The sequence below is a fragment of the Jaculus jaculus genome, chromosome 7, assembly GCF_020740685.1.
Source record: "Jaculus jaculus isolate mJacJac1 chromosome 7, mJacJac1.mat.Y.cur, whole genome shotgun sequence".
In the NCBI taxonomy this organism is placed as follows: Eukaryota; Metazoa; Chordata; class Mammalia; order Rodentia; family Dipodidae; genus Jaculus; species Jaculus jaculus.
Genome location: NC_059108.1, coordinates 82,167,809 through 82,195,630, shown reverse-complemented (window position 1 = coordinate 82,195,630; position 27,822 = coordinate 82,167,809). Strand labels below are relative to the sequence as shown.

Here is a 27,822-nt window from a genome sequence, read left to right as displayed (position 1 = left end):
CACAATGTATTGTCCATGGATGGAAGATCACTCTACAAGAGCATTGTCCTTCCCCACCACAGCAGAGGTCACTGCTTGCCACAACAACAGCATTAGCAGTCGGTAGTAACTATGTGCACATGGTTAGCCACAGCTCAACTTAATATTTTACCTGTGAAAGTCTTCCGTGAGGCCTCTTACAACTGATTTTGACAATATTGCACAAATATGAACCCCTTTCCCCACTTCTCTGTTCTAGCCTCAAGTACCAGTTTTATGCGAGGCACTTGGCACAGGTAGTCAAACAAAAGGAGAAAAAGTCTCTTCCCATGATCGCCTGCAGGAGCAGTGGTTTCACACCTGCTCCTCTGCATACTGCTGCTCTGCACGTTTGCTCTTGGCCATGACAGAGCTCAGGCGCACGTGCAACAGGCGCCTGCAGACTTCGGGTCTGACAACCTAAACCCAGAGACCTCCTTACCTTCAGTTGAACTAGGTGCACATCCACATGCTTACTGTCTGAGTCCTGCTGGACTGAATATGTGAGGTCACGGACCCGCTCTGAGGTCATCCGGAGCCAGGTCTCAATCTCGGGCAAGTGCAGGACAATCTTCCAGTCTGCCCCTGTGTGCAGCGGGGGCGGCTTTCCGTACTGCTGCCGGGGCTCCGTGTCCTTCATGGCCTCCTCTTCCTCGCCCTGCTCCACAGTAGGTGTCACGTTGATAGCCATGGGTGAAGCATCAGTAGCCATGGGATCCGGGTCCTGTGACCTCAGGGGGGAAAGTGTCACGCTCATGGTTAACATGGAGAAGTCTAAACCTCACTTCTTTCCAAAACAGCTGAAAGGCAAGAGGAAAAAAGAAAGCAAAGTCAGAGGAGATGGCCAAATAAAGCAATGAAACTTCACAGGAGAAATGGGGTTTCTAAATTAAGCCAGATTTCTAAATAGAGTAACCACTACTCATGACAAAAACAGAACGAGGTATTTAGATTTTCCATATGGTAGCCCCAAAACCCAGCACATAATAACACGCAATCATAGTGGTGCCAGCCACCCAAACATCTGTCCCCCTCACTCCTTAATAGCAAAGTTCTGGTTTCTTAGCTGTAAATATTCCTGCCCAGAATTTAGAACTATATTTCCAATTTCTTTAGCAGCCAGCTGTGGCCATGAGGCTAAGTTCTGGCCAATGAGAAGTAAGTAAAATTGCTATTTACAGATTATTACAGAGTTTCTTCAAGGGAGTTGACTCATTTCTGCACTTCTGTCTTCTCTCTTATTACAGCCCATGCTGAGGACTTGGTGGGTGGAGCTCAGAGATGCTCTGGAAGAAGCATCGGGAGAAGACGTGGAGCACACAGGTGGGAACATGAGTGCCACGTGATACCACAGGGTGACTGTGTCTTCGGCTGCTGTCTTAAACCTCTTCTATGTGAGATAAAAAACAGACTTCTACCTTGTTTAAAGCATGATTACTTCAGGCTTTCCTAATAGAGTCTAAATCATTTCCAAAAAATGATTTAGACTATGGCTAATATATTCAATACACAGGGGCAGAAGATGTTCTATCAAAACATGTGCTGGGGCTGGAGAGATGACTTAGTGGTTAAGGCATTTGCCTGCAAAGCCAAAGGACCCAGGTTTGAGTCCCCAGTACCCATGTAAGCCAGATGCTCAAGGTGGCACGTGCATCTGGAGTTGATTTGCAGTGGCTAGAGGCCCTGGTGCACCCATTCTCTCTCTATATATTTGCCTTTCTTTCTCTCTCTCTCTCTCTCTCAAATAAATAAACAAAAACATTTGTGAAATTTAAAAAATTGTGCTGATTTCAAACACTGCTCATTTCTAAGATGGGTTGGATAAGTAGATAGCATAGCAATCCAAAACTTTACTTTCCTGAAAACATTAAGCATGGAGAATATCAAACAGGGCTAATTAATAAATTACAATAATATTTGGTTATACTGAATTTTAGAGGTTTATGAAATTTTAAATGTAATACATTGTTCTGGTACATAGCAGTAAAATGTTAGCCAAATAGGTGAAAGTAAAAAGTGTACATCACTAGTGAGATTGCTTTGGGGGAATAAAGCTAATTTACTCATGATTATTAGAAAATTTATCATCTTTCTAGAATGGTCTAGTATAAAATACCCTTGAGGCTCTTGGACTTTATTTATATATATATATATTTTCACTTATTTGTTGGGGAGAGAGACAGAGAGAGAGAATAGGTATGCCAGGGCCTCTAGCCACTGCAAACAAACTCCAGACCCATGCACCACTTTATGCACGGCTTTTGTCTGTACTGGGTCCTTGAGCTTTTCCACTAAGCCTTTCCTCTAGTCCTCTGGTGCTTTATAATATCCATTTTAGTAGGTGTTATTTTTAGTCTCAAGAGTAGCTGCTTCTACTCAAGGCCAATATATTTCTTTGTATTTTATAAGGTTTATCTGAGTTTACATATTCAAATTAGAATATTGTTTCATTTCTAAAATGACAACTAGCTCACCAAAAAATCAGATATTTAATGTGATTATCAGAAAGTAGCTCATACTTCTTTACACCCTTAATGTTTACTTTAGTAACAAAAACAAAGTTATTCTTGCCTACCACAATAAAGTTTAAAATCAAGACTACTCCCAGTGTGAATAGTCACACAAAGCTGCATACGATGTGACCAGAAACAAACAGCTTGACCAGGAACACACAGTATGACCAGGAACATGCAGTGTGATTAGGAGCATGCAGTGTGACCAGGAACACACAGTGTGACCAGAAACATAAAGCCGCAGACAGGAAAGGACACAGGGGACAAAAAAGACTTGCTGAACTGACAAAAGCTTAAGAATACATTAGTCCTGTATCGCTTCAGAATCAGCACACTGCTGCAATGTGAGTCCCCTTTTCAATGTCTTCTTTCCCTTCTCCTTTCTTTTCTTCCTTCCTTTTTCCCCTTCCTTTCCTCCCTTCTTTCATTTGTTCTCTTCCTTTTTTATTTTATTTCTTTCAATCTCTTATGTTCCTTCTTTCTGTCCTTCCTTTGGGGATTTTTGCAATTGTCTCATATAGCTCAGGCTAGCCTCAAACACCCTATGTAGCCAAGGTTTGCCTTGAGCTCTGATCCTCCTGTGTCTGCCTCACAAATGCTGGGTTATAGGTGTGGACCACCATGCCCAGATTTCCTTTCTTAATTTCTTTAGCATCTAACTTTTTTTTGAGGCAAGCCCAACAGGCTGGTCTTTTTTTTGTTTGGTTTTGTTTTGTTTTAATGAGAGAAAGGGGGAGATAATTGGCACACCAGGACCTCCAGCCACTGTAATCGAACTCCAGACATGTGCACCACCTTATGCGACCTTGTGCATGAATCACCTTGTGTGTCTAGCTTATGTGGGATCTAGGGAGTTGAACATGGGTTCCTTAGGCTTCGCAGGCAAGCCATCTCTTTAGCCCTAACTTTTGAATTGATGAAGGAGGTTTACAAATGAATTTTGTAAAGCAAAGTCATTTGCATAAGGCAAAATATGCATCATAAAGTAGACTTATCACTTTAGTGCCTACGTTAGAGGAATGGCTTTCAGTTCCATCCAGACCACTATCTCTCCCTGACTGCAAGAAAGAAAAATCCATGCCCTGTATTTCTAACATCCTTATATTCAGTTATTAAAATAATGGTAGCACTAGACCTATTTAAAACTCAAAGATAACAAAATTTCTAAATACTAAGTTTAAAAATACTAGGCTATTAAAAATTCAAAGAAAACAAAATTTTACTGGGAGAGATATAACTCTAGGAAGAGTGGTCTGCCCCAGTATTTCTTCAAAAGCCATGACCCAGCCTCAGAGAGATTCTGATTCTGATTTCCCATAACACTTTTAAATTATTAATCAATTCACTACCCTCTGGCGGATCAATATTAAATCTGAACCACAGAGAAGGAATCTGAGACACAAGGTTAATGAAGTGCTCTAGTTCAAGGGCACAGACGTGGTTATAAAAGGAGAACACACTCATATTACAGAGGTTGTCTAAGAAACTAGATTGACCCAAGGGATAACTAGTGAGTGCCAGGGCAATGTACACTGAACTGGCTCAGAGACACCCACATTTGCATGCTTGCCTCTAAAGATCTGCGCAACTGAAAGCAAGTGCATTTTCTTTGAAATTCCTAAATCAAGGGATGCATATCCTAGCTTCAACGAATGGCCATATTGAAGGATTAGTACAATTTATATCCCAGACTACAGTTCCACATCATCATCAGGCTGTGTAAGCACAGTGCCATTTTTCTGAATTGGGGTGAAACATTCCTTATGTCTGGGCCTTAGTTTCCTTGTCTACAAAATGAAGGCATGGAACCACATGAGCAGTAAGATCTCATCTGTGCCTAAGAATCTGAGGCTGCCTACGCTGTTAGAAGCTTCTTTTCTGTGCTGAGAACTGTGTAACCACTAAGTGATGGTCTTCATTTCACCAACACACACAAATGGCATCCATAGATTTACCTTGCTTAACAGAAAAAGAAAATTACTATCATGAAAACAATTTATAAATCACATTTTTTTTAAATTTTTTATTTATTTGAGAGCGACAGACACAGAGAGAAAGACAGGTAGAGGGAGGGAGAGAATGGGCGCACCAGGGCTTCCAGCCTCTGCAAACGAACTCCAGACGCGTGCGCCCCCTTGTGCATCTGGCTAACGTGGGACCTGGGGAACCGAGCCTCGAACCGGGGTCCTTAAGCTTCACAGGCAAGCGCTTAACCGCTAAGCCATCTCTCCAGCCCTATAAATCACATTTTAATGAGTGTTAATTCTTCTCAGAACAAGTATGAAAGATTCTCCCTTATAGGAATTTTCTACTTGACACTAACAACATGGATGTGGCTATATGTATAGAATACAAATAGAAAAAAAATACTATGGGGGCTGGGGAGATGGTTCAGCAATTAAGGCACTTGCCTTGCAAAGTCTAACCCGAGTTCAATTTTCCAGTAACCCTGTAAAGCCAGATGCACAAAGAGGCGCATGCATCTGGAGTTCATTTGCAGCCGCTGGAGGCCCTGGCACACTCATTCTTTCTGTCAGTTCATCTTCTCTCTAGCTCTCTCTGCTTGAAAATAAAAAAAATAATTTTTTAAACAATTCAAAGGGGAGCCAGGCGTAGTGGCACATGTCTTTAAGCCCAGCACTAGGGAAGCAGAGGTAGGAGGATCGCCGTGAGTTTGAGGCCACCCTGAGACTACAGAGTGAATTCCAGGTCAGCCTGGGCTAGAGTGAGACCCTACCTCAAAAAAAAAAAAAAAAATTCAAAGAGAAAGTTGGGGGAGGGAGGGCATTACCATGACATATTGTTTACAATCATGGGAGTTAATAAAAAAATAATTAAAAAATGAAAAAAAATACTAAACCACAAGGTGGCTGAAGGGGACAATATACATCTCATCTCACACAAGAAAACGGTAAGGCGAGCCGAAAGGCAGGATGCCACAGCAAGATGTCAATGCTGCAAGCGTTCAGCTCGGATGTGATGATGCCCCACTTGACTGACTGGAGTGCCTCCAAGAAAACCTATGGGACCCAGAGAAGTCAGCAAAGCAGTGCACACTTGAGTTTCTCTTCAGCCTGACGAAGGATTGTATTTCGTACTAGCATAGCAGGCTTAGGAAGTGGCATGTGTGAACTAATGACCCATTTTCATTAAAAGCCATTGCAAACATTTGATTTTCAATCCCATGGATGGACACACTCTCTGGTTTTTACAAAACCACATCTTATTTAAAATTTAAATGTATAATATAATTTAAGAAAAGACTGCTTCCGAGTATGGAGACTATGGTTACCATCTCTGTCCCTACCTTTCCTTTCCTCCTCATCTTTCTCAGCTGCTTTCCTGACCATGTAATTATTCCACTTAAACTCAAACAGTGGGAAAATCTAGGACAAGTCTACCCTTCTACATGCTGTGAGTCTTGTGATTTTCCTTCATGAGGGATTTTGTAACAGAAAAGATTCCTTCTAGTCACAAAGAATTAAAGAATAAAAAGCCACTGGACAACAGCTTGTGACAATGCAAATGAAAGCATTAGGCCAAGTGTCCACTGTACCCACGGAGTTAGAGCTCTGACTCCACGAAGTCGAGGGACTCATCAGTCAGTGTTTGGGATCCCAAGCGCCTCCCCATCCCTCCCCCTTTTCAAACTCTCCTCTGTGGTCACCTTACCAGCATTAGAGATAATGCCACCTTTATCCCAGCTGCAGTTAATAATAGCACACATCAAATCCTTTGCTTTGCATAAATCAAAAGAAGTAATATTCGATGTGCAAGACGCTGAAAACAATAAGGACTTTAAAGCTTTGTTTTCCAGGTTTTCCCCGCCTTCCTCTACTTATCATCCTATAGAAACAGAAGGAAACATACCATGGATTGCTTATTAATGAGGACTGGTGCTGCTATCTCTCTGTCAATCCAAAAGTTTTACATGAAAACCTGAGGTTAGCAGAATGCATTTAACTTGAATGGACAAATATATTTAAGTAATATTTAAATCAGAGACAAAATTTCCAGCCACACAGCTCTCAAACCTCTCTCTCTCTCTCTCTCTCTCTCTCTCTCTCTCTCTCTCTCTCTCTCTCCCTCTCCCTCTCCCTCTCTCCTTCTTGTTTTGTTTGTAAATTGGCATACAGAGATTTAGGTCTCATTCATTCTAGAATTTTCAACACGATTTGTTCTTGGGGATTCTCATCCCCAACTCCCTCCTATCCCAAAAGCTAGCATCTACCAACTGTACTCACAGTCAGTGCTTTCGGTTCCCAATGTCTCTTCAGCATTAAGCCCCTGGCTCCTCCTCCTCTCCTCCCTTTGGCTCTCTGATTGTGGCCTGGGTCAGGGCTGCTCAAAACCAGCAGGGCAGCCGCTTCATAGGACCTTTAGTGGCATAACTCTCCCGCTGCTGCCCAGTCCCTATTTGGAAGCTAATGCATAAATTCCAGGACTGTGCAGTTGCAGGCAGGGCTTTAGCAAACAAGCAGCGATAAGTGGGCTGAGAAAGGGGGAGAGTTGCCAAAACGAGGATGACCGAGGGGAGGAGAGAGCCAGTAGACAGATCATATCCAGACCCACTGGGAAGAATCACAGTGATACTCCCTCAAAACAAAATATCCTAAGGCCAAAGAAAGTAAGAGTCCTGCATTTACCTGACCAGCTGACAAGGCCGACCTAAAATGAATTTAAGTGCTCGCTCTTTTCTCAAGAAGACACTAGTCTGTTCATGCAAGCAATCCTGGTGGCTGGTTTTGAGGCCGTCTTGCTATCATGTAAATCAACTGTCATCTAAATACAGATTCTCAGCTTCTCTGCCCTGCTTTCTCTATGAGACCAGTGCATAATCTCAGTCAAACTAACAGTTTTGCCTATGCACGGTGCTCCTTGCAAAACAGGGATAGAGGAAATTATGTCAGGCAAAATTAAGGCTCCTGTTTTGTTTTGTTTTTTTTTTTTTTTTTCTTTTTATTACTCCCATAGCCACTCTCCATAGAACCTATTTACAGACTTTTTTTTTTTTAGTAGGGCCTCACTCTAGCCCAGGCTGACCTGAAACTCACTCTTCTACCTCTGCCTCCCCAGTGCTGGGATTAAAGTCCTGAACCAACCACCACACCCAGCTACACAGACATTTTTGAGGGGTACTTAAAAACAAAAAAATAAAAACAACAACAAAAAACAATCTTCTGGGGCTGGAGAGATGGCGTAGCGGTTAAGCGCTTGCCTGTGAAGCCTAAGGACCCCGGTTCGAGGCTCGGTTCCCCAGGTCCCACGTTAGCCAGATGCACAAGGGGGTGCACACGTCTGGAGTTCGTTTGCAGAGGCTGGAAGCCCTGGCGCACCCATTCTCTCTCTCTTCCTCTATGTCTTTGTCTCTGTGTCTGTCGCTCTCAAATAAATAAATTAAATTTAAAAAAAAAAAAACAATCTTCTGGACTGGTTCAAGTTTGGTCTCATTATTTGATTGTATTAAGTAAAAACAAATTAACTTAAAAAGCACACCCTGTATCTGAGTCTAGGATACCAGAAATGGGCTCTGCAAAGAAAGTACAAAACCATGTTTAATCGATGGCTTAATTAAGTGCTACTGCCTACCCATATAAATGAGCATCTAATTCATCACCTGGTTTTAAATCTTGCTGCCTACCTCCCTCCCTGGCTCTTGCAGGGTCGAGAGCCAGCAAGCTTTTAATGACTTTAAGCTCCTGAATAGGAAAGCTGAAGAGTTGCTGCCAAGTAGAAAGTTAAATTTGTCCTCAGGAAAGAAAGAGAAAGTGGCTTTTATGCCTAAGGAAATTTCCACAACCCATGCCTCATACCTCTTCCTGGCCTTCTGCCCTTCCCAAGCCAGTGTCACCTGGAGTAACACAATAACCCCAATTATTCTTACTTTCTAATCCCCTGGGAGAGGCCAGCCTACAAGCTGGTATCTGTAAGGAGCACTTCAAGTGCACCACTGGGCAATAGCATGTCAACAGGAGAGGGATGGGATACATCTGTTTGGTATTATCATTAATTCTCGTTTTGTTTCTTTGTCTCTGTCTCTCTCGATCTCTCATATTGTAATACTTTCTTTGCCCACAGGCACATACATGGCTGATCACATCCTGCCAACCACATAGACATCAGACCTGTTCTGGTTCTCCCCTTAGTCCCCAACTACCTCCCTTGCTTGGAGTGTGAGTCTTCCATCAGGCATACAGCACTCCCTAAACCACGTTCCTCAGCAATTCCACCCACCCTTTTCCCTGATTTTTCATCTCAATTCCTGTAGCATGGATACCCAGACTTATTGGGCTAGTCATCATATCCACCAAGTTTCTTTCTTCCAGGATAGAAACTAGTTTCTGTCAAAGAGATCCACAGGGCTGCTTTAGGCAATCAGTCACAATGTTGTCCAAAGTCAGCAGTGTGTGGACCCAGACACAGTGAATGAAATACACATCTCTCCCACCCTTACATCAAGGGTTAAAAGTCACCTTTAAGCATTAGGCAGTCACCTTTCTGTTGTTCAAGAAAATGTTTTGACTACATAGTGAATTCCATGTCATTCTGGGCTAAAGTGAGACCCTACCTCAAAAAAGGGGGGCCCTGAAGAGATGGCTTAGTGGTTAAGGTACTTGCCTACAAATCTGAGGACCCAGGTTCAATTCCCTAGTACTGATGTAAAGCCAGATGCACAAGGTGGCACATGTGTCTGGAGTTCATTTACAGTGGCAAGAGGGCCTGGCACACCCATTCTCTCTCTAACTGCCTCTCTCTTTCAAATAAATAAATAAAACATTTAAAAAACAGGGATGACATTGATCCAGAAATGTTAGTTTTCTTTTTTTCCATTTGTACAAGGGTAATGCACTGTATTAAATATAGAAGGTCTTATCTACATGGGTTTGATTAAAGAAATTAATGAAGTATTCTCTAAATAAAAATAAATAAACAGGGCTGGAGGGATGGCTTAGTGGTTAAGACTTTGTCCTGCAAAGCCAAAGGACCCAGGTTCGATTCCCCAGTACCAATGTAAAGCCAGATGCACAAGGGGGCGCATGCGTCTGGAGTTTGTTTGCAGTGGCTAGAGGCCCTGGAGCACCCATTTTCTCTCTCTCCCTCTTTCTCTCTCCCTCTTTGTCTGTCAAATAAATAAATAAAAATAAAATATTAGAAAAACTAAAATCAGCAAAAAAAAAAAGAAAATGTCTTGAGAGAGACGATTCATACATAAAATATACAATTTTTGCTTTTGTCAGTGCTATTGATTCAAATAACATGAAGTAAGATTCATTCATTTCTGGGCTGGAAAGATTGCTTAGTGGTTAAGCACTTGCCTGTGAAGCCTAAGGATCCCAGTTTGAGACTCAATTCCCCAGTACCCACATTAGCCAGATGCACAAGGGGGCACACACATCTGGAGTTAGTTTGCAGTGGCTGGAGTCCCTGGTGCGCCCATTCTCTCTCTCTCTCTCTCTCTCTCTCTCTCTCTCTCTCTCTCTCTCTATCTGCCTCTTTCTCTCTCTGTCTATTGTTCTCAAATAAATAAAAATAAACAAAAATATTTTTTAAAAAGATTCATTAATTTCTTACCTCATAACTGACATTATTGAGAATCAACTACATATAAACCACTTTATGTATGTGTAACTCATTGCATTTAGCCTCAAGAAAATTACAATTTTATAAGGGCAATCTCTCTCTCTCTCTCTCTCTCTCTCTCTCACACACACACACACACACACACACACACACACACACCACTAAAACCTACTACATAGGCAAGTAGTATTCAAATAATGGGGAAGCAAAATAAAAGCCCTACTGGGCCCCAGAGGAGTGGCATTACTCATGGATAGAAAAGAGATATGTAGGACCATTTGTTAGAGAAGGTGAGATATGAGATGGGTTTGTAAAAAAAATAGGTCTGACAAGCTGGGTGTGGTGGTGCACGCCTTTAATCCCAGCACTAGGGAGGCAGAGGTAGATGGATCGCTGTGAGTTCAAGGCCACCCTGAGACTGCACAGTGAGTTCCAGGTCAGCCTGGGCTAGATTGAGACCCTACCTTGAAAACTCAAAACAACAACAAAAAAATCGGTCTGATTTTGGTAGGCAAAGATAGAAAAAGGAAGCTGAAGGAAGCCTAGGCAGGGGAACTGTGTTAGCACAAACACCTCTACATCATGAAGGAAAATAAGCAATGATTGTACTGACAGAATTGGGAATATGGTATGGTCCAGAAACAGGCCACAGGCATTTACCAAGAAAATGAAATATCAAAAATTAAGAGAGTTTACATGCCTTTTCTAGGCAAAGACAGAATCTAACCTTAAAACCTCCTCTGGCCCAGAGAGACAGAGAGAGAGAGAGACAGACACCACAAGTCTGACTTTCAGATGAGAGTGATTAGAGGAACTCTGTGTTCTGTCCTACCTACTCCATTATATATAAAAAGATTTCTCCATTTTTAGCTCCCCATTAATGCTAGTCACAATTTTAGCATCATAGATTCAGAGCAGAAAACTTTTAAGTATCATTTTATGTAATGTCTTAACATTTTTATTCTAAAATTAATTTTAAATTAATTATAAACGAATATATATTAATTCAAACATTGTAAAAATAGATGACATTGAGGTTAAAAGAGCTCTCTCTCTCTCTCTCTCTCTCTCTCTCTCTCAGCTCAAATTCTTAACCCCAGACAAATGATAAAGGCCTATTTACATCTTTTGTGATATCAAAATAGGGAAGAAATAATCCCTCTCTAACAGAAAGGTCATTAGTAGATATTCAGTAATCTAAATTACTTATCTGTATTGATGTAATATTTTGCCAATTCAGAGACTATTTTGAAGCTCTTACCAAACATTCTACACCCTAACCTCCCAGACAAGCAAAATGGTTTTCTCTGATGTCAAACTGAAAAGCACTAATGGGGATGATAGCTGTTAGTATCCAAAGGTTTGATGTAAGCCAGGCATGGTGGCACATTCCTTCAGTCCTAACACTTAGGAGGCAGAGGTAGGAGGATCACCATGAGTTTGAGGCCAGCCTGGGACTACAAGTTCCTGGTCAGCCTGGACTAGAGTAAGACCCTACCTCAAGAAAGAAAAAAAAAACAAAACTTTGATGAAATTAGAGATCTTCCTCCTGTATTCTTTAGTAAAGAAAGAATTTAAAAGTCTGCTATGATGTCTATTCTGCAACTAACAGTTTTGACAAAATAGAACCTATTTATTTTGAATGGTTTTGCTTAAAATCCATCAAGTTCATTAAATAGTCAAGACATCAGTCTCATCAGGCACCTGAATTGAAGGTAGGTGTCTGATTAAGTCTGATTTGCTCCAAAATTAATTAGTATTTGGGAAAATAATGCCTAGAACAAATAAAAATTTCATGTCACAGCTCTTTAAGAAAAAATGTTAAGACTTTTTTTAGTGGAAAGTAGATAGTATAAGCTCATGAATATTTTGTTGTGCTTATACTGATTGATAATAAAAGAATGAGTTATGGAGTAGCTCAGCATAAATTCTCCACAGAATTCTTGTTTCTTTCTGAATAATTTATTCTCTTGCTCACTAAGAATAAATAGCAAGAATCAGAACTGCTGAGTAAGAACTAATGACTTAAAAGCCTCTAAAAGATCACAGCAGATTGTCAGCCCTAGAAAATCAGTTATTGGTTGAATCCTACCAAATGCTTTCCCAGAAGAGTGAAATGATGAGTGCTGGTAAAAAGCCCATGCATACTCTCCCCTGTGCCCTCAGAGTGCTGCGCCAGAAAGCAAAACCCTTCAGCCATTTGACTCTGTCACTCACCACTGCCCCAGTACAGCTGCAGAGCAGAAGGATGGGCGCAGCCGTCCCTAGCGAGCTCCCTCTGGGCTGTTGGCCTTCTCTCCTCCTCCAGTAAGCCTGGGACCACTTCATCTTCCAAGCAGGCGGGCAGCTCGCCACCACCTGCAGTAGCTCAGTCATGTGAGAGATGACTGTGTGCTAAACTTTACATTTTAATTTTTCATGCCTTTGATAGCAATATTTTCTTGTATCTGATACAACACTCAGAAACAATGGGTCCTTCTCAATAAACTAGAGATCTGCATTTTCCAACTAATGCACCAGAGTCATAGCCACCCATGACATGCAACTTCTGACCCTAGTTAGTCATTGTCAGCCTTCTACAAGAAAACCTCAGTTGGGTTCTGCTTGGCATGGCCTCTGTTCACTAAGCCATGCCATTTTCCTGTTACTGCAAATAGCTCTGTATGGTTAGACACTGATCTGAATATGGCAAGGCCCTTGGATTGAGTCTCCTCAGCAAGAAATGCTACTTCACATGCCCCAAATTGGTATAGAATATTTCATGAGTACTCAGCTGCCTACATATTTTTAAATAAGAGCATTTGGAGTGGCCCTTAAGCTAGGTTCTATATGGTAAGAGTTTTGTTTATTCTGCATTTTTAACATAAGACACTGGAAGACTGCAGTTTTTTCTCTGTTTCAATGTCCAAAATGACATGAACACTTGAAAGACACACACACATGCACGTGCACGCGTGCATGTGTGTGTGTGTGTATGTGTGTGTGTGTGTATATACACACACACATGCGTATGTATGTATTTCACCTTCCTCCTCTTGTACCCCTTCCATTCCTGCTGAACCTTATTCTTTGCAACCAGTCCCCCTCATTCTTTCAGGTCTTCTTGTTGTGACCCACTGACTTTAATCACAGCTGTTTGCATAAGTGTGGATACGCCAGAGCTTGGCCAGCTTACTGGTGGCTACACCACTGAAGAAATGGCGAAGGACCATTTCTTGCTGACTTGAAGAGTGTATTAGAAGCCCTTATGGAGCATTCCCCAGTGAATTTTTACTTTGACTTCCTAAAGTCTCAACAGAGCCAAAGGAACGTTTCAGTCATTTCCTCTTGGCTATGACATCCAGTGGAGTCCCTCCACATGTATCACCTATTATTTGATACAAGCATAGTTGATGCTGTAAGAGAGGAGAGTGGTATTATGTCAGTTTATGTATAAATATCACAAAGTATCTGTCATTCACCAGGAGGGGTGACTTGGCTTTCTCCTTTCCTATTTATATCACTTTCATGTCTTTTTCTTTCCTATTGGCTCTTCATCTATTGTATTATTCTTTAATCGCTCTTTCATTTATTTCTCCTCTGATCATTGTTACTCCTTTCTTTCCACTGATTTTGGTTTGTGCTTGTTCTTGATTTCCTAAGCCCTTGCAATGGATTATTTGGTGATTTATTTGAGATGTCTGTAGTTGTTTTTTTGTTTTGTTTTATTTTTTAAATCTAAGCACCCACAGCTAAAAACTTATCTCTTTCTACCTGCTATTGCTGTACCCCACAGATTTTTCTACCTCATTTGACAAAGAATTTTAAATTTGACCATCTGACAAAATTACACTTTGACAAGTGATCTTCTTCTTATACAAATGGGCATTGCTCAGTCTCCATGAGTTAATTGCATTGTGATGAGAGAAGATGTCAGTTATTTGTTTTACTTTTTTTGTTTGTTTGGTTGGTTGGTTTTTTGTTTTGTTTTGTTTTGTTTTTTTTTTTTGAGGTAGGGTCTCACTCTGGTCCAGGCTGACCTGGAATTAACTCTGTAGTCTCAGGGTGGCCTTGAACTCACGGCGATCCTCCTACCTCTGCCTCCCAAGTGCTGGGATTAAAAGCGTGCGCCACCACGCCCGGCTTTGGTTGGTTTTATTTTTGAAGGTAGGGTCTCACTCTAGCTCAGGCTGACCTGGAATTCACTACGTAGTCTCAGGATGGTCTCAAACTCACAGCGAACCTCCTACCTCTGCCTCCCAAGGGCTGGTATTAAAGGCATGCGCCACCATGCCCTGCTTATTTTACTTTTTAAAAATTTGATAAGACTTGCTTTAAGGTCCAATGCCCAGTTTAGAAAAAGTTCCTTATCCTGATGAAAAGAATGTGTATCTGTACATATGTGATACACTATCAATGTCTGTTAAGTTCATTGGATATATAGTGTAATTTAACTGTGATGTTTCCTTGTTGATTTTTGTGGTGGGTCTGGACAATCTATCCATTGGTGAAGGGGTTCTGAAGTCCTTCAGTGTTATTGTTTGGGGCTTACCTCCCTCCTTTTGTCTAGTAGTACTTGTTTTATAAGAGTGGACACTTCATATTCTTTATATATTCTTTCACACGAATTATTCCCTTAATCAATGCGCAGGCCTCTGTCAGCACTGTCATTTTTTTTCTTTGAGACAGTCTCACTGTATAGCCCAGGCTAGCTTGGAACTCATGATCTTCCTGCCTCAGCTGCCCAAGTGCTAGGATTATGGTCACATGTCACATGACACATGACCCCTTGTTTTTGTGTGTATGTTAAAGACTACCTTGTTGGAAAGAAGTATAGCTATTGCTGTTTGTATTCAAGTTCCATATGCATGAAATACCATTGTCTATCCTTTCACTTGCAGTCTGTCTATGTCTTTAGAAGTGAGGTGAGTTTCTTGTAAGCAGATGTAAGCAGTCTTATTTATGAATATAATCAGCTGCTCAGTGTCCTTTTAATGAAGAGTCCAAACAATTTACATTCTGAGTTGTTAATGAAAGTACAGACTTTTTCCTGTCAGTTGATTGATTTTCATTGTGTTGTTTTGGATATTTATTGTTCATGTATGGAAGCCAATTTAAAAAGCAAACAGAAGCCAGACATGTCGCTCACACCTGAAATCCCAGCACTCAGGAGGCTGAGATGGCCAATCCAGTCTACCTGCGTGAGTTCAGGTCCACCTTATAGAGTGTTTATGTGGATTATTTGGGACCCTGTCTCAAATAAGTAGATGATCTATAGATAGTAGATAGATGATAACAGATGATAGATGATAGATAGATAGATAGATAGATAGATAGATAGATAGATAGATATATAGATAGATAGATAGATAGATAGATAATAGAAAGAGCAGGCAGACTTCTAAATTCTTCCTGTTGGGAGTATGTCTTTTCCTGGAAAGAATAAAGCTGAGAATCTCTTGGTTGGGATAACAAAAATAGCTGAAGACAGGAATGCCTTGCCGTAAACTTGAGAATTAGGTCAATAGGTGTTTATTGAATGTTCACATCTCACATTCCTCCTCCTCTTGGTTCAAACAACACTGTCCATGGCTTTACGTCTCCAGTGAAGATGGTAGAATCTGACCAAATGCGGAGGGAAGCCCTGAAGGCACAGAGAAGAAGGGTGCTCCTTCAGTAACCCCAACCACCCAGTGGCAGGACTTCTTGACAGTCAAACACTGGGCCACATGATCCTCTTTTGTGGCATCTGTCCTGTGCCCTGTAGAATGTGGAGCTTCTGGGGATTGGGAGAGATTGCTTAGTGGTTAAGGCACTTGCCTGTAAAGCCTAAGGACCAAGATACATATAAGCCAGATGCACAAGGAGGCACATGCATTCGAAGTTCATGTGCAGTGGCTAGAGGCCCTGGCATGCCCATTCTCTCTCTATCTGCCTCTGTCTCTCTCTTTCACTCTCAATAATAAATAAAAACATATTTTAAAAAAGAAGAATGCGGAGCTTCTGTGGGCACTACCCCTAGATGTGAGTAATGTGCCTCTCCACTTAGCAATGTCTTCAGGTAGTGTCAAATGTTCCCTTGGAGATACAAATCCTCTTGATTAAGATCTCCTGCTTCATATTGAAGCTCATAGTTGATAAGACCCTCTCACATATACAGTTTCAAATCAGCATCTTAGACATTGACATCGAAATTATGAATGGGTGAGTACAGATACAGTTATAATCTATGCTTGAATTAATTCACCATTTAGGAAGAATAATGTGATTTAGTTCTTCTGAAATAACATTATTTTTATTCTAGGGCTAGAGAGATGGCTCATCAGCTAAAGCCATTTGTTTGCAAAGCCTGATGGCCCAGGGTTCAATTCCCCACTACTCATGGAAAACCAGATGCACAAAGTGATGCCTGTGTCTGGAGTTCATTTGCAGTGGCAAGAGACCCTGCTGTACCTGTACTCCCTTTCTATCTCTCTGTCCTTGCAAATAATGATAAATTAAATTTTCAAAAAACATGATTTTAAGCTGGAGAAATTGCTTAGTGGTTAAGGTGCTTGCCTACAAAGCCAAAGGACCCAGGTTTGATTCCCCAGGACCCAAGTAAAGCCACATACACAAGGTGGCACATGCATCTACAGTTCATTTGCAGTGCCTAGAGGCCTTGGTATATGCATTCTCTCTACATCTACCTCTTTCTCTCCCTCTGTCTCTCTCTCAAATAAATAAATAAAAGTAATATATATGCAAAAAGATGAGTTTTATTCTTTATGCAACCTAAATTTAGATAGACTTTTTAGCCATCCAGTTAAATATCCAGTTAAAATTAAGAACTTCTGGTAGGGCTGGAGAGAAGGCTTAGTGGTTGAGCGCTTGCCTGTGAAGCCTAAGGACCCCGGTTCGAGGCTCGGTTCCCCAGGTCCCATGTTAACCAGATGCACAAGGGGACACATGCGTCTGGAGTTCGTTTGCAGAGGCTGGAAGCCCTGGCGCACCCATTCTCTCTCTCTCCCTCTCTCTGTGTCTGTTGCTCTCAAATAAATAAATAAATAAAATTAAAAAAAAAAAAAAAAAGAACTTCTGGTAGATGAAATTATTGCCAAAAACTATCCCATCTGTTACTTTAAACTGTGAAGATTATTAAATACAAGTATTGTTGCTAATCTGAGACTTATTCCTATATTTATTCTTTTGAAGTCTCCAGCCTGAACTAAATCCATCAATTCAAAACTTAACTTGCAAATGACATGATGACTGTAAGATAATGTAACATTTGAAGACATGAAAATTTTGATTATCTTCTTAATAGACTTTTGTTCTTTCTTCCCCCTTTGATGTTCATTTCCACTTCTATAACCCTGGCCCACAGCCAGCCAATCTCAATGAAGATCCTGTTCAGCCACCCATTCCCCAGTTCTAGTCATGGTATGCCAAGAGTCAGTCTTCCTCCTTTATGACAGCCCATTTCAGCTCCCTCTGAGCTACAGTGTCAGGGAGTTCTAAAGCCAATAATCTGTGTGGATGATACGAGAGCTCCCCACGCATGCACACCTCCAGAAAAGGCCTGATCATCAGGTAGTTTCCTACACGTCATCTAGCCCTGAACACTGGAGCTCAGCAAGGGAGTCACTGTGAAACCTTGGATGTTTCTAGTGTCCTGCCTGCTAAATGATATTAAATTGAAACGTTTTACCAAGATTCAGCATACCTGCCCTTTCCTCCAGTGTGACGTCTCCCACTGCAGAATACTTGGGAATCTCAACTCCTTCCTCTGCCTCCCTCCCCCCTTCCCTCTCCCTGGGTTTAGAAGTTTGGATAACAGAGAGATCAGAAAGGGGGTACAGGAAGAAGCAAAAAGTCAAGGAATCTCAAATCTGCCAATGTCAACTTAATACTCACTTTAGGAGCTCTGCAAACACATCAGGCTCCTTTGAGTACATGTCAGGCCTACCCAGATGAGTCAGACCTCTGCCTTCACCTTCGCTGGTCTGTGAGGGCTGAGGCTCCTTTCTTGCCCAGGGCAGATGGGGAGATCTCTCCAAGCACAGCTCAGCCACACAGCTGATGCTGCCCAGGCTTGAGAATGATAGAGACTGAATCGTTTGTTTAATTCTCTGAACATAAACTTGGCAGGAGGTTCTTTTAGTTACCAAGCAACCGAATATCTGACATGAAGCCTTTTAACAACCTTTTCCATAGATTACGAAAAGTTCCCAGAACAAATTCATGTCTGGTCCAATGAAGAAAAAAGAAGGAAATGGATATAGCCAAGAAGGGGGAAGGGAGAAGAAAGCCAGGATGGTGAAAAGAACTAGCATGTCCTTGTGACATGTGGAAGCAGGAGAAGAAAGGAAGGGACATAAACAGAGGCATTTGGGTGAGGTGTGGGGACACCCTGAGAAAGGGGCCAGAAGTAAAGGATGGGACAGACTGATTGCAGGAAAGCACTTGCCACAGACCTTCGGACCTCCCAGGTTTTCATGTGTCACATAGAGCTATGCAGTTATACAGAATTTCTCTTAGTTATAATCATTCCCACTTAAGTACTTACCTCAAGTATACATCAATCACAAATCTCTAAGGACCTAGGAGGCAAGCTGCCTTGACAGCTTTGTGCCGATTGCTGAGTGACTTGGAAAGTACTCAACTTTTAACTTGACATCTTCCTGCCTCCCCTCCCCATCCTTCTGTCCCTTGATTTGTGCCCCTGGTGCAGACAATGAAAAGATTAATTGTGGAGAATTTTAAAGCAACAATAAAACCAACCAAAGCACAATTTGGTTTTGATTGACACCATAGCTACAACCAAGACTTGCTGCAATTTTAGTGGAGACCTCAAGCAAGAGTAAATATGCTCATCTTCTTTCTCTGTCTCCTCACCCCCCATCCCCTTAAATTTACTCTTTACAAACATTGTATTCTACAGCAAAGTTAATGCAGATAGCTTCTCTTTTCGGAGTCACTCCTAATACAAAAGGCTCAGCGACAGGCTCTCCTCAGGATGAATTTCCAGAGCCTGGAGGTGTTGGAATTTGAAGCCAGAACCTCCTGCCTCAGATTATCATACATTCTCTGTTTAAACAGTAGTTTGGGAACAACAAAAAAAGAGAGCCAGAACATGAGTTCAGTCAATTTATGTTATTATGTGTGGCTACATGGAATTTTAAATTCATGTGTAAAGTTCAAAACTGTGAGACACAGTGTAAACTGCAAAGTATAATATTTTCACTTGGTAAATGCAAATTTTAAATTACACATGAAACATTTCACTGAATTTGAATAACATTAACATTGTAATTCAGTCTTTTTAAGGTGTTAATTATATTTGCTGTAAAACGTAAGGATGAATCAAGAAAATAATTACTATAACTGATTATTCATGATTGTCATTATAGATAATTATGAGCAGGAGGAAAGGAGGTTCTGTGGCTGGGGACAGCATTGGCTGTAAGGAGCCTGGGAACAGCCTCCTGTGCTCTCTGGCTTGTACCTGGACCATAGGGGAACAGGGAGAAGTGAGGGAGCCAGTAAGATCTGAGCACTAATTCCTGCCCTCCAGTTAGGCTGCCCTGGTAACAGCCTCTGACCAAGTCATGGCTCCTGTCAGAAGCCCTCTTTCACACTGCTGGTTCTCTACCTCTCTCTTTCCTTTCCTCTCTGTTCATGATTATAGTAATTGCTTGGCCTTTTTACCAGTTTAGCCCTAGAAGTACAAAGATTCTGCCCTCACCCCCTTATGTGTCTCAGCATCCTATACACCCCTTCTACTTCCCCTATACCCAGCCAAGACCCTTATAAACTTAGTTCAACTCTGAAATCACCCAACTTGTATGTATCAATTACCTTTTGCTGAGATCCTAATATATATCCTTATTTTTAAACCCAATTTCCATTATGACCCTCCATTCTCCTGTATCTCAATTGGAAGATTATCCTGTCCTTTAATGTGTATATTCTACTTGTAGGAAAACTCAGGCCAGGGAAGGGCAGTCACTGATATCAACTTCTCAGTGGCAGGGTAATATGGGGAAATATCACAGGAGGTACATTTACCTAAGAAATCCACTGCAACATGGCCTCAGAAATCAACTTTCTTTCTCAAATCCCTACCAGTCTAGTCAGAAAAATGAAATCCAACAAAGTGCCTCATTGAAAACCACCCCACATATGACCTGACAAAAATCACTTTAGTCTCTCACAAGCACAGATTAGGAACACCCTATAATCTCTAGACCTAGACATTGTGGGATCAAAATCTTTGATCATTCTTTAAAAAGCTAGTATTAAAATTAATGGAAAGAATTAATCTCAGGCAGTGCTAAATTCAATCTGTCTAAATTACCTGCATTTCATTTCATCTTTTCCATGTAATCTATAACTCCACTGATGACTAAAACTGCACTAAAAAGTTTGGAGGATTTTTTTAAAATAAAAGGGTATTTTATTCATATTTTGAAATATAGATCATGGGAGGAAAGCCCCATGCACTGAAATTCAATTTTGACTCTCTCACCTTTATTTAAAATGACTTAACCATCTTTGTAGTGTGAGAATTTGACCCCAGAATGTCAAGCAAAGTCAAGCAAGAAAAAAATATAATTATACCAACCAAAGAGAAAAATCACATAATTTCTACAAAACAATTTATCAATTTGACCTGAACCCAATGTGCTTCCACAAAAGAGAAGTGGGTGGTAAAATGGGATGCAGGAGAGACACTTTCTGTGACTAATCTGTACTAGTGAAAATAAGAGCTTGAATTAAACCAAAAGGATAGTGATAATAGCTAGCATATCTTGCTTGCTATGTGTGTAAGGCACTGATTATAGTTTTAAGCACTAATTCTTAATCCTCAGAACAATACCAAGAGTCAGAGCACTCTTCTTAGTCTTCACATTCTACAGGTGAAGGAACTGGGGTTCCAGGTTTTAAGTAATTTTCCCAAGGTCACACAGCTAGAAAATGACAAAGCTGGGACCCAAGGTCAGGGCACCTGGCTCTGAGCCCAAACAAAGCCACCATTACACCTCTGCTGGAACTTGGGAACACAGTTACAGCCAAGGGTGTGGGGTAAAATAAAATAAGTACCTACCATATAAAAATATTACATGTGCTGAATCCTCTGAAGAGTTCAGGAAAATATATTCTATATCTGTATCTATTGTATCAGTCAGTGATTTCAAAGAATTAGATAGGTGAGTGCAGAACTGAGACAACAGTAAAGACATGAACTTCTCTGGGTATTCGGAAGAGAGAAATGACTGTTCCACAAGTGTGCTGTCAGGTGAGTCTTCACCGATGACATAGGGATGGTCTAGAAAAATGACTGGGAGTGAGGAGTAGGGCATGATTAGTAGGGAAAAGCAACTAATATCAGAAAACAGTTGAATTCTGCATTTTAGTATTTACCTGAATTTGTGGCCTGAAAAAAATATATTTAATTCCATATGGGGCTAAGGACATAGCTCAGTTGGCAAAATGCTTGCCTAGCATGTGTAAAACCATGAGTATGATCCCTGATGCTAAGAAAGTCAGGCATACTGTCCCATCACTCAGGAAGTTGTGGCAGGAGGATCAGACGTTCAAGATCATCTGGCTACACAACAAGTTTGAAGCTAGACTGAGCCACAAGTGACTCTACCTCTATCTATCTATCTATCTATCTATCTATCTATCTATCATCTACCTACCTGCCTATGTATATCCATCCCTCCTCTCTCTCTCTCTCTCTCTGTGTGTGTGTGTGTGTGTGTGTGTGTGTGTGTGTGTGTGTGTGTGTGTGTGTGTTAATTATGGTTAAAGCCCTTGTTTTCCTCCCAGATAGCATGCTTCATGCCACATCAGTACTAATTTGCTCACCTAACCCCGGGGATCTGCAGGGAAGGTATCATATAATTGGAAGGACTGAAAGGCCCTGGTCACTATCACTCTTAAAGCCAGCTAGAATATACGTTGCACTGCAACCCTAACAAGGATACCTGTCAGTAGAAATTGGCTTGAGGTTCATACCTCATTTCCCCATGGCCAGAGAAGTCAACAGACAGCGCTATATTTTGATTCCAAGGTGGCTTTGTAGCTCATTAGAAACCCTTTGAGTGTCTACCCTTCTCATTCAGCTGTCAACAATCCTTGATGTTCTCAATAAAGAAGGATGTCCAGAGTGGAATTATAAAGAAGAGGAGGAAAATCCACTGTTCCCTTCTCAGACTCCATGTGGAGGAGCTGAGCCAGTTCAGCTCCCCAAAGAGTACTCTTTTTATGTTCTTTTGAATTCTGGTCATGATTCAAGCATTGACATTATGCAGCCTTGATTCCTGCTGCAATTCTTTCCAACAAAAATATAGCACAGAAGGGCAGGGCATATTTTAAATTGTGATAGAATCAATGTGACTTAATTGGGAAATTCTGAAAATTAGAATTAAAGTCTGAAATGAGGCAGATCAAATTACTAATTAACTATGGTTGCCAGAAAAAAGCAAGGTGTAAAAATAGAATATGAGGAAGAAGACGTCCAGGAAAGCTGTCATCGTGCATGTCAGCCAGCAACGGCTCCTGCAGACTCACATGTATAAATGAGACACAGGATTAGACCAGTTGCCTCCTTTCCAGGATCCACAATTTTGCAGTGTTATAGCCAGCATGCTTCCAGGAGCTAGGTAAGATTAGGGGTGAGGTAAAATAGAGAAAAAAAAAGTCACAGTGAATTTGAAGTTTATAAAATAAATAGAAATAAACTCAAATAATCAGGACTGTATCGTTGGAAGTAGAGCAGAAGACAAGGGTCAATGCACTGGGTGGTGAACTTTTACCTGCAAATAACCAGAAAATCTTGATCTAAACAGCATATAAATTTTATTTATTTTTCTATTTATATGGTATCTCACACATGAAATAACAAGGCAGCGCAGAACCTAGCCACAGAGGTGCTATCAGGATGCTAGCTCTGCTGCCCTATGATTTTCTGGGTTCTGCTTTCTTTCCCAGAATGGAGACAAGATGCCTGTGGTAGCTGTAGGCATCATGTCCTACCATGACACCATCCAGAGGAAACCAGAACTGCTTTGTTCTATGTCCTTTCTCAGAATTGAGGTATCCTTTCTTGGAAGTTCTGTGCAGACGCCTCATACCTCTGCTGGCAGATTTATATCACCTGTTCATTCTTAAACTAACCAAAATGAAGGAGCAGAATTAGCATGACTGATTCTCAGAGAAGCAGTGTGGCGTACTCGGATCATTAGCACCTGAGAGCAATGTAAATGATTAAGACTAACACCAGACGTAGTGGATGAGAATCTCCAGAGTCAGTACACAGCAGTCTGTTTATTAACAAGAATGCCAGGCCATTCAGATACACTGAAGTTTGTAAACACCCCATAGGTTTACACTAGAGTGGAATGGGTGATAAACTCTCAACCACAATGACCAGGATGCTAGTCAAAGAATAGGCAACCAAAAGTGGTCATAACCATTAAGATGATCAGGGTCACCATATTCTGCTAGCATATTTTGGTTTTTTGGTTTTTCAAGGGTAGAGTCTCACTCTAGCCCAGGCTGACCTGGAATTTACTATGTAGTCTCAGGGTGGCCTTGAACTCATGGTGATCCTCCTAACTGGGCCTCCCAAGTGCTGGGGTTAAAGGCATTCTGGCTCTGCAAGCACTTTGTTTTATTAGTTTTTCGAGGTAAGGTCTCACTCTAGCTCAGGCTGACCTGGAATTTACTATGTAGTCTCAGGGTGGCCTCAAGCTCACAGTGATCCACCAATCTCTGCCTCCCGAGTGTCTGCAAGCACTTTTGAATGCTTCTTTCCTACCTTATAAAAATTTCTTGCTGAAAATAGCAGCATCTCCTGAAACACTTATGCTACCAGACACTTGAACATAGGTCAACTTCAGCTCAAGTGGTTATTTTGTTATATTGGAGCTTTATCCAAAGACAAAAAAATGCTATATTAAAACTAACCAAGAGGGAGGGAATTACCATGGGATATATTTTATAATCATGAAAAATGTTAATAAAAATTAAAAAAAAAAACTAACCAATAATCTTTTTGTAAACATATAACCAAACTGTGAGGAATGAAACTCTCAAAGGCCCAAAACAAAGAGAAATTCTAAAACTAGGTACTCAAGTTTCTTTTCATCTTTTAGGCATCACCAGGGTCAGTAACAAAAGATCTTATTTGTAAATGACACACAATAGCTGCAAGACAGGGCCATAAAACTGGGGTTCTTATGTGGAGTGCGGATCTTTGAGGCCTGCAGCCTCTAAAGCCAGGTCAAGTGGAGTGGGGGGGGATCTACTCACAGAAGGGGGTAGCAAGAAACCCTCCCTATTGCACACAGGATGAGCTGCCCAGGTAAAAGACAAACCTACCTTCCCCGAGAAGTTATAACCATGGGCCTGCCTGGATGTGGGCTTATGGTAGGGTTTGCACTCCCTTTGAGGACAAGAAAGCAGAAAAATTAACCTAAGTATCATTCCTGGATGTTACTGCTCAAGGAGAGGGGAAGTTTCTGGTAAAGACGCATCTTCAACGTGGGCCACACAGTACTGTCACAGGTATCCTGTGACTCTATGCCCCAACACACAGGAGAAAGTATATTGCCTTTAATCAAGAGCCACCAAGCCAACAGCTATGAACTTCATATAACAAGGTTTTCAGGACAGGCTATTCAACAAGCTGCTTTTAAAGCTGCTTTTGAAATATAAGAAAGAATTAAAAGCAATATGGAACTAGATTGTATTTTTTTAAGGATCCAAACAGATTTGAAAAGGAGATCAGACAGGGAAATGTCCAGTGTCTAATATCCCTGACAAGAAGTAGATGACCTCTATGACCACCGCCTGGGGGAATGGAGGCTAGTCTTAGCAGTCTGAAACATGTGTTTGTAGTTTTAGTATTTAGACAGGAATTCCCCAGAATGCCTACCTTCGGTGGACGCTGAATCCTTCCCCTACATGACTTGAGAGTCATCCCTACCCCCTGCTATAATGTGGCAGGACACTGTAAGGGTCAGGAGTAACCAAGACCACGGAGACCACTCTGAGGCAAAGATGGAAGCTTTTAATCAGGAAAAGCACAAGCTACCAGGATTGACTCTCAAGAGCAGAGCACAGCCAACTTGAAATTCCAGATAGTGCGTTATATAGGGCCCTTCAGTTGAGGGAAGGTGAGGAAGGGAAAAGTTAAAAAAAAAAAAAAAAAAAGGTTTCTTTAGGGGAGATCTAAGATAGCCAGGGTGTGACTCCAGAACAGTGACCACAGACAAGGAGGCAGGAAATCAGTGACCTGAGGGGGCATTGTTGGGCAAGGAAGGGATAATGGCTGGGCAGTTTGTTGAGGAATGTGGATGACCCACTTCCTTAATGTCTCTGTCACCACATGATGAGTCCATTTGGGGAACCTATCCCAACCTACCAGACACTACACACCACTTGCTGCTAATTATCTGTTTTCTAGACTATGGGAGAAAATATGATGATACGCTTTGTGAATTTCCTTTCTCTACAGAACCTCTTTTGTTTGTTTTTCAGTTTTCAAGGTAGGGTCTCGCTCTAGTCCTAGCTGACTTGGAATTCACTAGGTAGTCTCAGGGTGGCCTTGAAATTGTGGTGAACCTTTTGCCTCTACCTCCCCAGTGCTGGGATTAAATATGTGTGCCACCACACCTGGAATGGTAACTATTTTTTTTAACCTTAGGGCTTCATAATTATATTTTCTAGTATTTTACCATTAAGTCTAACATTTCAGAAAGGACTCAATTAAACTCAAATTTCTATGAATCTGAGTGAGTCTTACCTATCAAACATATAGCTTCTTGTTGTGACTGTGTTTCCTTCATATTTATTTCTAATAATTTGTGAAGATGTAAAGGGGAAATGTAGTTACAAAGAGTACCATCAGCTTGCACCACATCACATTGTGGGTCCAGTGTTGGAGAAATGACACTAAAGCTTGCTGATTACCACATGTTTACTTATGCACAGCCTTGCCCATGCCTTCTACTATCTAGACCCAGCAGAGGGCTGAAACCCTGAAAAATGTCTGAGGACATGGTTTGAATGGATAAAAATCACAAGGCTGTGTTGAGCCATACCTATTAAATTTGCGGTTTCTATCTCAATCCATTCCTGGCTAAGAGAAGGGCCACTCCTTCAGATTCCTTTCTGCCTTTCCCACACATGTTGATTGCTTAGTTAACCTGCTTGCTACATAGAGTGACTTACAGCCCAGAAGCCTGTGCCTGACTCTACCTCAGGGGAACACATACTTGCTCAGAAGTCTGGGGAGGGGAGCACGACAGATTGTGTTGTCCCATCAGTGTGACAGCTTATCAAAGGAAAGCTTTATTTTGGTTCTCAGTTTCAGAGATCAGCTGACTCCATTGCTTTTAGGCCTGTGGCAAGGCAGAAACATCATGGCAGAAGGGCACAGCAGAGGAGAGCCTTTACCTCTTGGTACCAGGGGGCAGGGATTGCAAAGAAGAGTCCAGGGATGAGACATATTCTGCAAAGACACCCCAGCGACCGCCTTCCTCCAGCTAGGCTCCATTTCCTAGCAGCCCATTCAGCAATGAACTCATCAGTGAACTCACCTCCAACATTGGAGCACTTCATACCCAACCATAAAAGATTTTCAAGGCCAGGGAGAAGCACTCACATTTCCTGATTCCTTCCATGGGATGCAGGTCCTCCCTGTGTTGTGGACCACTGTTTGCTGCTTGGGAGAAAGCATGGATGTGCTCCTGAGCCTTGCAGAAATACCAATTACATTTCTTATTTAAGAAACAGTTACTTGGGCTGGAGGGATGGCTTAGCGATTTGCCGGCAAAGCCAAAGGACCAAGGTTTGATTCCCCAGGTCCCACATAAGCCTGATGCCAAGGTGGCACATGTGTCTAGAGTTTGTTTGCAACAGGTAGAGGCCCAGGGGTGCCCAGTCTCACTCTCTCCCTCTCTCCCCCTGCTCTCTTCCTCTTTCTCTCATAAATAGATAAAATATAAAAGAAGAAACAGTTATTTGAGTGTAAACTAGACAAAGGGAGGAGGTGGTTTTCTCTAAAAACAGTAGCTTGTTATATCTTGTTAAATATAGAAACTCAGGAGAATTCCTTGATTATAAATTTGGAACTGATGTTGAGAGAGAGAGAGAGAGAGAGAGAGAAGCCACTGGAAGGCGAATTAGCTTTGCCAAACTAGTAGCTCATTAACAGAGATCTACTGTAGCCTGTGCTTACTATGAAAAAGAGAAAGTGGTAAACAATGAAAGTTCTCCTACCCAGAAGCTTAAATCTTCAAAGGAGACCTCAGTGCTGTGTTTTCCTTAAAGGAAAGCTGCTGCCCTTTCATAGCCACTAGTTTTCTGTCATGTAATGATCATGTTGGGCTAGGATTAGCATATCTGTATTGCATTTACGCTTGCCATAAGTCATCCAACACAAAAGTCTGGAAGATAACACTTTCTTTCCAATAAGCTAACCAAGTGTTACTGAGCATCTATGGTGTGCTTTGAGCTGTGTCTTAAAGCCTATGGTCAGAACCTTCAAGTCAGGGATACATGGTTCATTTAAAAAAAAAAAAAAAAAAACTTGGGCTGGAGAGATGGATCCGTGTTTAAAAGCACTTGTTTGCAAAGTCTGATGATGTGGGTTCAATTCCCCAGTACCCATGTAAAGCTAGGTGCACAAAGTAGTAAATGCATCTGAGTTCATTTGCAGTTTCAGGAGGCTCTG

At 41.4% G+C, this 27,822-nt stretch overlaps 1 protein-coding gene across 2 annotated transcripts in view; it reads right to left on the bottom strand.

The window, feature by feature from the left end:
- The window catches only part of Akap6 (A-kinase anchoring protein 6), a 491,862-nt gene that overhangs the window by 391,964 nt on the left and 72,076 nt on the right, over positions 1-27,822 (bottom strand). For both annotated transcript variants that reach the window (XM_045154209.1, XM_004661860.2), the window contains exon 2: positions 461-818. In XM_045154209.1, coding sequence (XP_045010144.1) covers positions 461-784 — 324 coding nt within the window. In that variant the 5' untranslated portion in view covers positions 785-818. The remainder of the gene's footprint in view (positions 1-460; positions 819-27,822) is intronic.